Here is a 13078-nt window from a genome sequence, read left to right on the forward strand (position 1 = left end):
GCATGGCAACCCACTCCAGTGTTCTTGAACAGAGACTCCCCATGGAACCAAGGAGCCTATCAGGCTGCAGTCTGTGGGGTCACAAAGAGTCGAACATGACTGAGTGACCAAGCACACATACATATGCTTATACACATATCCATCTGTTCTATTTTTGATATATATTTTATGTTTATTCAATATTTATAGTATTGTTTTAAAATGTACATTATATATAGTATATACATATATATGACCAGAAGTGTACTAATTCAGAAAAGATATTTATACTCCAGTTCATACAGAACTATGGTGAGGTTTCTAATCACAGCTCATGGATAGAGACAAAGAAAGTCATTTAATCTCTGGCTCAATTTGCTCAGCTCTATGATGGGATAATAATAACTGCCCTGATTTCTTCATAGGCATGTGGGATTCAAATCCGGTGGAACCAAGGGTGTAAAAGTGCATTGAAGAGGTAAAAATCACTGTAAAACCATAGAGTTGAACTAAGTACAAGAATATATAAGGGATTATGCCTACACTGTGTTCTAAGATTAGTAAAACTGTTTTCTACTTTTCAGTCTTTGAAGATCTTGGGCAAGCATTCTACCTTCTATTAAGGGAAGAAGGGTCTCATAACCTCTTATTAATTATGTGCTAAGTGAAGTGAAGTAGGCACGACTGAGCGACTAACACTAACTAAAGAGCTGAGTGAACAGTGAGTGAGTGAGTGAAGTCGTGTCCGACTCTTTGCGACCCCATGGACTGCAGCCGACCAGGCTTCTCTGTCCGTGGGATTTTCCAGGCAAGGGTACTGGAGTGGGTTGCCATTTCCTTCTCCAGGGGATCTTCCCAACCCAGGAATCGAACCCAGGTCTCCCGACATTGCAAGCAGACGCTTTACCCTCTGAGCCACCAGGGAAGCCCTACTAAAGAGCTGAGAAACACTAAACAGGTAGGATTAGGTAGAAAGAGCCTTCATGGAAGCTAACAGGAGAAACCTGTGTGTGAAAAGAAAAGAGACATCTTTATTCTCCCTTCTGGGTGTAGTGGGTCTAACTGGAAAGGGATCCTTTTTTGCGTTTGAGTTGCTGTTTTGCTTTGGTCTTGCAGAACAAGATGCAGTAAAGGGATCTGATCTGCTACCTGAAACAAAAGTGGACTTATTTCATAGCAGGGTCTTGATAAAACTTCTTGCACAGAGTGATCTCACCTTGGAAGATGCTGCATGTGGATTTACACGGGTTAAGGTGATTTGACAACTGTAAATAGTAAGCAGAGCCCCTTTAAATGATACCTAAAGGATGTAAAGTTTTCTTTGCCCATCAATGTGATTTAAAATGTCCATTTTGGTTATCCCTTCTCTATTCCAAAACTCCCTTTCCCAATCCTCTTGGTTGTTTCTTATCATTCTGTAAATAAATAAACACCGCACAGTTAGATGAATGATCAACTGAGTATTAACTGAATTTCTTTGTGGAATTTCATTAAAATTACACTCCTTAGAGCTTAATGTGTTTTGTATGGTTAAGTGTTTGAAGAGTTAGAAGTGAAAAATATCGAGAAGAACCGAGAGGAAATTATTGCTATTTGGCAACAGAATAAGAAAATTATATGTCTTATCAATCAACCAACTTATCAATTAATTAATCACAATCAATGCAAGTAATAATCAAACCTCCTTTTTTGGGAGCAGGTTTTTTAAGTGTTACAGTGATCGTATGTCCAGGATTACCTGGCCCAGTCTTACTTTACTCTAAATCTGTTATTCCCAATAACACAGGTTAGTATATTATTGCTAAATAAAATCTTTCATTTTCCAGAAATCCTTCATCAGGAATAGGTATTCTGAATTCATGCTTGGAAAACATTATCACTGCTGCCATAGTAAATGTATACAAAGGCTCACAAGGAAGTAGATGTGAGCATCTGTATATATTATTCACTAAACAAAATTTATTATAAACAAAATCAAGTAATATTATTTCCATAAGATATATGATATTATATGGAAATAGTCTTGTTTTATGCAGTTTACCTTCACAATATTTTTAATCATAGGGACTTTATATTTTTCTCATCTGGCTAAGAAGTAAAATGGAGGGAAACTTATTGATAAAAGTAACTGTAATTATCAATTCATCTATTTTTGCAATAGCACAGGTTTCTGACTTATAAGAATATATTTGAGTATTTTAGAACAATACTTTTTTTCATTAAGTAGAAAGGAGCTTATATGATAGAATTAAGGTATTTCTAGAACATATTAAAAGCTAAAGTAGTAATTATTGAGAGCTTTCCTGGTGGCTCAGATGGTAAAGAATCTGCCTGCAATGCAAGAGACCCGGGTTCAGTCTCTGGGTTGGCAAGATTCCCTGGAGAAGGGAATGGATACCTCATCCAGTATAAAATAATCATTTGGCATGTATGTTGGAAAAATTATTTAGTTGCATATAATAAAATGTATGTATGTTTGATAATTATTAGACAAACACAGTCATCCCAAATATCAACGACATGACTCTAAGAATTAAATCTTGAGTTACCAGGGGAAATGGTTTAAGACAATTTTGGAAGCAATCTGATCATAACCAGCAGAGGGCAGTAGAATATATCTTAAAGCAACTACAATGCAAAAATAGTGAAAACACACATACACAGACACACACAAACAAAAACCAGTATTTTGTTCCTCAAGTTTTCCTTTAGAGCTATGGCAACTATGTATCTACTTAATTTTTGTTCTTTTCAATAAAAATGATTAGGTATCCACCAATGAACTATTAGAGCTAGTAAATGAATTCAGTAGAGTCATAAGATACAAGATTAAAATACAGAAATCTGTTGCTTTTCCATTATTCACCAATAATGAGTTAACAGAGAAACAAAAAAAAACCCCAATTCTGTTTAAAATTGCCTCAAAAAGAATAAAATACCTAGAATATACTTAACCAAGGATGTGAAAGACTTATGTCCTTAAAACTATAAAACATTGATAAAGGAAACTGAAATGTTTAGAAAAGGAAAGATCCTCTGTATCTTTGGGTTGGAAGAACTAATACTGTTAAAATGTCCATACTACTCAAGGCAATCTACAGTTTTAATGCAATCCCTATGAAATACCCATGGCATTTTACATAGAACTAGAAAAAAAAAAATCCTAAAATTTGTACAGAAGCACAAAAGACCATGAATTGCCAAATCAATCTTGGAAAAAAGAACAAAGCTAGAGTGACCATGATCCCTAACTTCAGGGTATACATAAAGCTATAGTAATCAAAACTGTGTCATTCAGTTCAGTTCAGTTGCTCAGTTGTGTCCGACTCTTTGCGACCCCATGAATTGCAGCACACCAGGCCTCTCTGTCCATCACCAACTCCCGGAGTTCACTCAGACTCACGTCCATCGAGTCAGTGATGCCATCCAGCCATCTCATCCTCTGTTGTCCCCTTCTCCTCCTGCCCCCAATCCCTCCCAGCATCAGGGTCTTTTCCAAAAACAGTATGGTACTGGGCACAAAAACAGACACATAGATAAATGGAACAGAACAGGAAGCCAAAAATAAACCCACACACTTCAAGTCAATTAATCTATGACAAAGGAGGCAAGAGTATACAGTGGAGAAAAAACAATATCTTCAATAAGTGGTGCTGAGAAACCTGGACACCTACATGTTAATGAATGAGATTAGAAAATTTCCTCATACCACATACAAAACTAAACTCAAAATGGATTAAAAACTTAGATGCAAGACATCAAGTCATAAAACTCCTAGAAGAGAACAAATGCAGAACACTCTTTGACCTAAATCATAGAAATATATATTTTTTGGATGTCTCCTAAAGCAAAAGAAACAAAAGCAAAAATAAACAAATGGGACCTAACTGAGCTTAAAAGCTTTTGCATAGCAAAGGAAACCTACTAAGTGGGAGAAAATATTTCCAAATAATATGACTGACAATGGGTTAATATCCTTGATTAGAATATAAATTATATAATCAGATCATACAACTCAGTATCAAAAGTACAAACAACCCAATTAAAAACCATGCAGATGACCTAAATAGAATTTTTACTTACAATTTTTACAATACTTACAGATAGCTAACAGTGTTCAACATCACTAATCATAAGAGAAATGTAAATCAAAAGTAGAATGAGATATTATCTCCTACCTGTCTGAATGGCTATTATCAAAATATCTACAAATAAAAAATGTTGGTGAGGACGTAGAAAGAAGGGAACTGTTGCCCATTGTTGGTGGGAATGTAAATTGGCACAGCCACTGTGGAAAACAGTATGAAGGTTTCACAAAAAACTAAAAATAGAACTACCATATGATCCAGCGATTCTACTCCTGGGTATACATCTGGGAAAAAACACTAATTTGAAAAGATACATGCACCCCAATCTTTACAACAGTGTTATTTACAATACCAAGATACGGAAGAAACCAGTTTCCATCAACAGATGAACAGCTAAAGAAGACACAATTACCCAGCCATAATAAATAATGAAATTCTGCCATTTTCAACAATGTGGATGGACCTAGAGAGTATTAGGTTTAGTGAAATAAGACAAGGACAAACACGGTATGTTATCACATAATACGTGAAATCAAGAAAATACAAAAAATGAATATATATAACAAAACAGAAATCACACAACAAAAAAGATGGTAGCTTGAAACTGGCCACAGTGGGAATATTAACACTACAGAAATCAGTAAGTGCAAACCAAGTCTTAATACTGTTTTATGGGCTGTCTAGACTAGAAATGAGTAAACTAGAGACTTATAGACTGGCTGGCTGTGTTTGCAAACAAAGTTTCATTGGAATATAATCGCATCCATTCACGTACATGCTGTCCTTGGCTCAAAAGCTGAAGATATTTTTGCTCTGGCTCTTTCCAGAAAAAGTTTGCTGGCTGCCAGTTTCTAAACATAAGTTCTAGATTTAAGAAATTGATGAAGAAAATAAAATGCTAATAATATGGAATAAAGTTCAAATTGTGCTGTTAACACTGCAAATAGCACACATACACACAAACAAAATGAACAAAAATAAATCCAATATTCAAAAACTATTATCTGGCTCAACAAAGAAGGTGCTGACCTCATTGACAAAAGTATGTGAAAAGTATCAGCTCTTTCTCCAAGATACATTCTCACCATCTCTACTGCTACTGCACTAGTCCAGGTCCTTTCCATGTCTCACCACAGGGCCTTTTCACTTATTCCCGGATGACAAGTTTGCCTTTTAAAACTTATTTTCAACATAGCAGGTAGAAGAAACTTAAAAAAAAAAAAATCAAAACTATATCCCCATATGAACTCCTTTAGGAATAAAACCCACTTAGAATGAAACCCAAACTCCTTGCCAGATTACACAAGCCCTACATTTTGAAGCCCTGCTCACCCCTCTGATTATACCCATATACTACATCAAACTCATTCCTATCCTCAAGCCTTTGCTCTTGCTTGGCAAGGAAAGTTCTTCTCTAAGACCTTTACCTTCCTAGCTTCTTGAAATTTTATAACATCTTGAAGAAGTCTTTCCATCCACCTGATCTAAACCAGCATCTCCAATAGCCTGGCCTCCTACTCACCCTAGCCCAGTCATCTATACTGTTTCAGTTGCCTCATGACACATTTCACTGCCTGAATTATCTTTTTGTTCACTAGTTCATATTTATTCTACTCTTGTCTTATTTACCACTCTGCCTGAGAGTCTGGAATGTACTAGGCAAATTATGGGCATTTAATAAATATTGGTTGAACGAAGGCATAAGTAAATGAACGAGCAAAGGAAAACTTGTGTTACTTGATTCCAAGTTCAAAGCTCTTCCCACCACAGCATGACTTATTGTTTTACAGTGACAACTCTATATGTTTTTCATTCTTCTTTATATGAAAGCCTTCAATCTCCTAGAATTGTTCCATATATGAGTTTAGATTCCTGTAACCTAGCTTCTGAAAAAAATACATATCATCCTGCCAGCAAAGGTCCATATAGTCAAGGCTATGGTCTTCCCAGTGGTCAGTTGTAAGAGATGGACCATAAAGAAGGCAGAGTGCCAAAGAATTGATGCCTTTGAACTCTGGTGCTAGAGAAGACTGGAAATTCCCTTGGACAGCGAGGTGATCAAACCAGACAATTTTAAAGGAAATCAACCCTAAATACTCATTGGAAGGACTGATGCTAAAGATGAAGCTCTGGTATTTTGGTCACCTGATGCAAACAACTAACTCATTGGAAAAGTCCCTGATGCTGGGAAAGACTGAGGGCAGAAGGAGAAGAGGGTGTCAGAGGATGAGATGGCTAGATGGCATCACCAATGCAATGGACATGAACTTGGGCAAACTCCAGGAGACGGTTAGGGACAAGGTGGCCTTGCATGCTGCAGTCCATGGGGTTGCAAAAAATCAGACATGACTGGGTGACTTAACAACAACCACCTGGCTTCTGCCCACCTTTCAAATCTGACTTTTGCTAGTGTCCTATGCTCTCCACATACCAGCAATACCAAACTGCTGCACTAATAATTCAGTTTCAGTAGTTCTACAAATTACTAAGACAGCCTGCAACTTTACGAATCTCTTATTTTGTAAATGATACTCTTTCTACCTAGAGAGCTCTGGACTGTCTTATTTCTAGGGCAAATTCCTACTCAATCTTTAAAACTATCAGTCTTTTAAACCTTCCACTATTGCCTTTCTACAGCCTCCAAATCCAAGAATGTCACTCTGATCTCAGAATAGAATCTAAATCCCCTGCCATGCCCCAAAGGCAGATCTATGATCCAGATCTTGCTGACTTTCCAATGTCCAGTGTAATACCACACCACTCATTCTTTCTATCACCACACAGCAGCCCCTCTGCCCCCTTCTGAGCCCTAGGGTCCATGCATGTGCTATTTCAATTGCTGCAAACACCACTACTTTCCTCTCGGCAGAAAAAAATATACCATGATCTCCCATACACATTTTATATATTTTAAAATATTCCTCTATTTATTGATTTATTTTTTCAGATTACAGCAATGTAACATTTTATATTCCTTTGTTCTTTTGGGGAGCCCGTAATCATGATCTCAAAGCCCAAGCTAACGAATGCCTGTTGTCAGTGCTCAGATATTTGGTTATATTTGTGCAGGAAAAATAAAGTGGTAATTAAGAGTACAGAGAGTCAGCATCTCTGGGATTTTTAACCCTAACAATCTCTTGAGCAAGTTATTTCACCCCTTATGTACCTTGGTTTCTTCATCAGGAAAAGACAGAAGTTTTATAGAACTCATAGGTCTCTATGTTTGGGCTAAATGGTTCAAGACATAGGTAGTACTTAATGCTGAGCTGAAACACATGGCACTTGGTAAACATCAGCTATTTCCATTCTTACTGTCAATACACAAATGAGGATAATTTCCTTTGGCCTATTGCTTTTTTGCTCACATCCTCTTAGACTGGCTACTCACAGGGTTAGAATGCAGCACGGTGAAGAACTCTGGGCTGATGAGGAACTTCACGGGGGGAGACTGTAACAGCAACGTGAGCCTGGATCTGGAGGTAGAGTGGGGCAGGACGCTCTCCCGTCGGAAATCTAGACAGGGCAGACCACAAAGGCGTTCAGGGAAAGCTTTGCACCTGGTGGAAACATACTTATTCACTTGTATCTATATTTTAAAAGAGCACCTATATCATCTATTATTATTTTAATCCTCAAGATATTTTTTTGTATCTGTAAATTCATGTGTAAAACTCAACTGCTCTTCATCACACTAAAATGGAACTCAGTAATGTTCATAGTCATTATTAACATTTTAACGCATCCTGAGATGCACGTTGCATCTCAGGTGATCAGATTTCAGGTGATCAGATTCTTTTCTTTATTCACTACTGCACAGATCCAGAGATTTAAAGTAATTTATATTCTATTTGGTTTTGTGATTCTTAGTACTAAATAAAAAGTCAAAAATTAAAAGAGGTGTCTAGTGAATTTGACTTTTTGAGTTGGATTACTAGATCTTAATGAAGATCAGAAATCCTTTTAAAGAAAGCCTCATTTCTTGGAAACCCTTACTTATTTGTTTTCTACTTTTGTGAGATTACAAAACAAACCAACCTGCAGGCTCTTACCTGCACTGGCTTGGTGAAACTCGGCTTCCTCCCCGGCCCCATCAATAGCATTGCTATTTTCCTCAGGCCTCTCGTTGGTCATGGTTCTGCGGATACTCTGGTATCTAAAATCAGGAGCCTAGAGTTAGATCACAGCAGCCTCGAAAACATGGGGCTCACTGCTGCCCCAGAACTCAGACATTTTCACCAGCTTCCCAGCCTGGGCCATTTCCTCCCCCAAACTCATCCCTCTACCTTCTGGGCCATCTGTTAAGAAAATCATTGAACTTAATGTCTTCTGTTCAAAGTTTGTGGAACATTTTCCTAACAAATTAATAAAACTTTTTTATTTTAAATTGTGGCCTTTAATCAAAGAAAACTAAATTCCCATATTGTTAAGAACAACTTTTGTTCCATAGCAATTCATTTTTGTAAAAGAAGGATAGGTTTTAAAAGCTTAGGCAAATAATAAAGATGCATCACAAATGAAGATTCTAGATATTTAAAAAGCTATTTGGCTTCAAATGACAAATATATATGCTCCATTGTACTAAAAATCAATGCCTTGGGTTGATCACTACTTATTTCCTCTCTATAGTTTCCAAGCAAGCTGTGGATGTGTGCGCTTAATACTTGTCAACCAAGAGACAGACAGTCAATGAAGTCTATGAATCAAGAGAGGCCATAGCTCCGCCTTAATGACAGGACACCCAAAGATCAAAGAGGCAACCGCGTTTTCCATTCCGCACATGTAAAAATTAGCCCAACCACAAAACTGCCCATCCTCACCGCCGGTTCAGCTGCTCCATTTGCTGTATGGAGTTGGACCTCTGCAGCACCTGCGGGGCAGGGGGAGCTGTGGGCCGCTGCCACGTCGTGGTTCTGTTTACGTGATCCACATAGAAGATCCTGCCGTGACTGTCAATGCGCGCCTCCCAGTCTAAACAGCAGTAATGCATGGAGAGGGATTAGGAGGAGCAACTGAAGCCACTGATGTGGCTCATTAAGCAGCACGTGTTTCTCTCTCTGACATGCTATAATTTGGGGCTAACAACATATACCTGGCTGCATAATCCAGCAACACGCCCCCACCCCTAGTCTACACCAGAATGTGTTTCACCAGTCAGTGAACAGCTCCTGAGTGCATAACCAAGCCCTTAAAAAACTCCTGATCATGGGGGATCCCCCTTGATCTGCCTCCAATGCTCATCCTTTACATATAAGTACCAGCATTTAAAAAATATTAGTTGGTATCATAATATTTTAGATATTCACATCAAAATTGGTATTGATGTTTATTTTCACCAAAAAAAAAAATGATTTTTCTGTTTTTTTCCCCAATTTGGAAGAAAGATTCATAGCTGGAAATTTCCACATGCACATTTATACACAATTTTAGTAGATGTAGTCTTCAGAAGAAATTGCTATCCTAGTCATCAAACAGTATCATTATCTATGAATTTCCATTTGCACTTTCCCAAAGAGGAATATATTTCCAGAGCAAGGTTAATGACTTGTTTCCAACCTCAAATAAATACCATGTTTTAAAAGATTATTGAATTTTATATGTAAGCAATCTCATTAAATGTGTTAGTCTTTGCTAATAAACATATAAGAGCACATTCAATAAACACAGCAACCAGACTGGTCTTCAAGGCCAGACATCCCACCTCTGTGAATTCTCTAAGAGGCCATTTTCCTATTAAAATAAGCAGATCATGAGGTGATCTTTACAAAAGGCAATAATTTTTAAGTTGACTGCAGTTGGGAAGGGTAATTTATATAGAAATATATGAAAACAGCAGAGATCTATTCTTTAACCAGGAAAGTTCTTTATATAATGTTATTTCTCTGGCAACTATGTTTTGAAATTAATGAGCACCTTTCTCTTGAACAGCTCTGTTAATATCAAAACTCTCCATGTGATCACATAGTTTATCAACAGAAAACATGGGTCTAAAACTAGAGACCAAGGGGAAAGTATGCTTGCTCCTGACCAGTTACAGCATTTACGCTGTAGGTGAGTGAAACACGTATTCCAACAAAGTCTTTAGGACCGCAGAGCCGGGCATGGTGGACCAGCCAGTACCAGAAGACCACTGAGGGCGGCCTCAGCTGGAATTGGAAAGATTTCCTTTTGTTGCTCTCAGCCTGTCATAACTTATGACATATGGCAAGGGAAAGAAAACTTGGGCTGAGGAAAAGCAGAACACAAGACAACAGACAACCCATGTCGCTCATGCTCCAAGGTGACACGGACTCATGACGAAGCAGGCTGCCAAACCTGCATTATCTGGGGACAGCTACAATCTCATCAGTAGGACAGTTGCAAAAGACCGCATGCTCAGCCTTCCATAGGCGGTCAAACGGTAAGGACATAAAAGCACGTTCAGGAACCATTTTTCAAACCCTTTGATCCATTCCATTGTTTTGCTCTGCTCTTCACATAGTTTCCCAGCTCCAAGATTCTGAGAACAAGTATTCCCGCTGCGTTCCTCTCTCATCAGAGCCAGGATGATTCAAGCACATGCTGTACGTCAAATCAAACGCATATGGAAACAAATGTCCATTCCTTCCCCCCAAGAATGTTTACATTAGCTTCCAATTTTTTAAAAATGTAGAATAGGTCAATTAGGAATAAAAACAGAATAGAAACCAACTAAAGGAAGCAGACAGAGAGAGAGAAATATGCTGCCAAGCTCCCAAGATGAGGTTGTAACTAAAATTTGGCTCCAAGTTTTCTGGCATTTGAGTTAGAAAAGAAAACACACTGTTGCATACTTTCCATTTTCTGACAAAAGAAAATAAAAAATTAACTTCAAAGGTGGAACTTTTCCCTTGAATAAACTACATAAGAATTTACCCCATGAAACATGACCTGTATGAGGCCCATATGGGTAGCAAAATGGAGGGGAATGACTTTGAGGGAAAGGGGTAATCTCCAAAGATATTCACCACTGTACCTTACACACAGCATGTAACAAATGAACAAATAATTTAAATAAAGTATAGCTATAAAAAAGAATGAATCTTGTATTCACTTTCCACAAAGGCCAGGAATAACTTTACTTTGTATTTCAGTAAAGATATTTCTATACAATGGGAAGAAGGACTCTGTGGGAGAGGGTGAGGGTGGGATGATTTGGGAGAATGGCATTGAAACATGTATATTATCATATGTGAAACAGATCACTAGTCCAGGTTTGATGCATGAGACGGGGTGCTCAGGGCTGGTGCACTGGGATGACCCAGAGGGATGGGATGGGGAGGGAGGTGCGAGGGGGTTTCAGGATGGGGAACACATGTACACCCGAGGCGGATTCATGTCAATGTAGGGCAAAACCACTACAATATTGTAATGTAATTAGCCTCCAATTAAAATAAATAAATTTATTAAAAAAAAAGAAAACAATTTCCAAAAATTTGCTTTCTTAGAATATGGGATGCTGGATGTACATTATGACTCTCCCTATCAAATATCATATCTTTGCATTGAAGTTCTTACCTAAATCCCCATAAAGCGAAATGCTATTTACTGGTCTTAAGTGGACTCTTGGCATTGAATTGGGAAAGACTGTTATGCTATTGGCATATTCGTGAACTACACATCCACGCTTACCCAAGTAGTTGATACCCTTCCATCCAGGCAAAGACAGCAGAGGTGCCTATAGGAAGGTCAGTCCTCTATCATTATATATCAAAATTACTTTTCAGGAGGCAGCGGTATGGTTGCTTTAATATACGTTTTCACATGAGGCCTGGTTTGTTCTTGGTTAAGAAAGCAAATGAGAACACGTTGTCAGACATAAGTTTCATTCACAGCTAATACTCAAATCAGACAAGCAGGGTTAGAAGACTGGGATCTTAGCATTTACTTCCCTGTCTTGCCACACTATAAACTGGGGTATATAATCAGTATGCTGTGTGTGTTTGTGTGTGCACACGCATGTGTTGAACTAGATTAGTAAATAGAAAGCCTGTATCTAGCCATGGCTTTGTCACACTTTTGCTATGTGACGTTCAACAAATTACTACACCTCTATGGACCACAGTTTCTTTACCTGAAAAACTAGAGGACAGAAGTAAGCATTGCTAAGGTTCCTTTCATATCTAAAATAACATAAGTCGGCAAATGACATGCATTTTACTACATTAGGTTCAGTAAGGACCTAGCACCATCTTATGTCTAGGCCTGAATTTCCAATACAGACTCTAAATCCATTCATACTTTTTGTCCAGAGGCTCTGGGGTCCTGAAAACCACCTGCTAACTGCACTTCGGTCACTGCAGCTCCAATATTATCTTTTGTGCATTTTGGTCTTCCACATAAGACTTCATTTCCATAAAGAGCTTCATGGCAATAAAAAGGTTTGAAAACTATTATGTAGAGAAATGCTTCTCAAGGTATGAGGCTCTGAAAGTATGTGTCAGAATCACTGTGAGGATCAATGTAAATGCAGATTCCCAGGAGATATCCCAGCTGTTCAGAATCAGACTATCTGAAGCCAGCATTTAGTTATCTACATGTTTAATAACCTTCCCAGGTGGTTCCTAAGGACACTAAAATTTAAGGAACACCCACACAAATTAATAAAAACTTTAAAATGTAGCTAATTCATTGTACAAACCCATGGAGCTGATGCTGGACTTCTCAGAGGTCATGAAGTACAGGCTCACAAGAAACGAAATTTCAGTCTAAATACTCCAAACTGAGATCCAGGAGCAATGGGACACTTAGATACCCTGAAATTCAAATATATTAATAATATTCCCCTTTAAATAGCTGGACAATAAGGGGAAGTTGCAGAATTAGAAAGCATCAAAATCTGCACCAAGCTGCTGTCACAGCGTCTATCCCAGAGGCAGGAAGGTAGAGCAGGTGAGGTCTTAGATAGTTTCAACTTTTGGAATCAGCCCATATGGGCATGGAGCAGGGGTCAATCGTAAGGCCGTGCTTCATCTCATCATTCTTCTTCCTCACTC

General features: G+C 38.1%; 1 protein-coding gene across 1 annotated transcript in view; it reads right to left on the reverse strand.

Annotated features, from left to right (window-relative positions):
* HECW2 (HECT, C2 and WW domain containing E3 ubiquitin protein ligase 2) overlaps positions 1-13078 on the reverse strand; it is a 248404-nt gene that overhangs the window by 99254 nt on the left and 136072 nt on the right. The window contains exons 10-12 of the mRNA XM_052663718.1: positions 8885-9035; positions 8117-8220; positions 7456-7580 (exon numbers count right to left, since the gene is read on the reverse strand). Coding sequence (XP_052519678.1) covers positions 7456-7580; positions 8117-8220; positions 8885-9035 — 380 coding nt within the window. The remainder of the gene's footprint in view (positions 1-7455; positions 7581-8116; positions 8221-8884; positions 9036-13078) is intronic.

This window comes from Budorcas taxicolor, chromosome 2 (assembly GCF_023091745.1).
Source record: "Budorcas taxicolor isolate Tak-1 chromosome 2, Takin1.1, whole genome shotgun sequence".
Taxonomy (NCBI): domain Eukaryota; kingdom Metazoa; phylum Chordata; class Mammalia; order Artiodactyla; family Bovidae; genus Budorcas; species Budorcas taxicolor.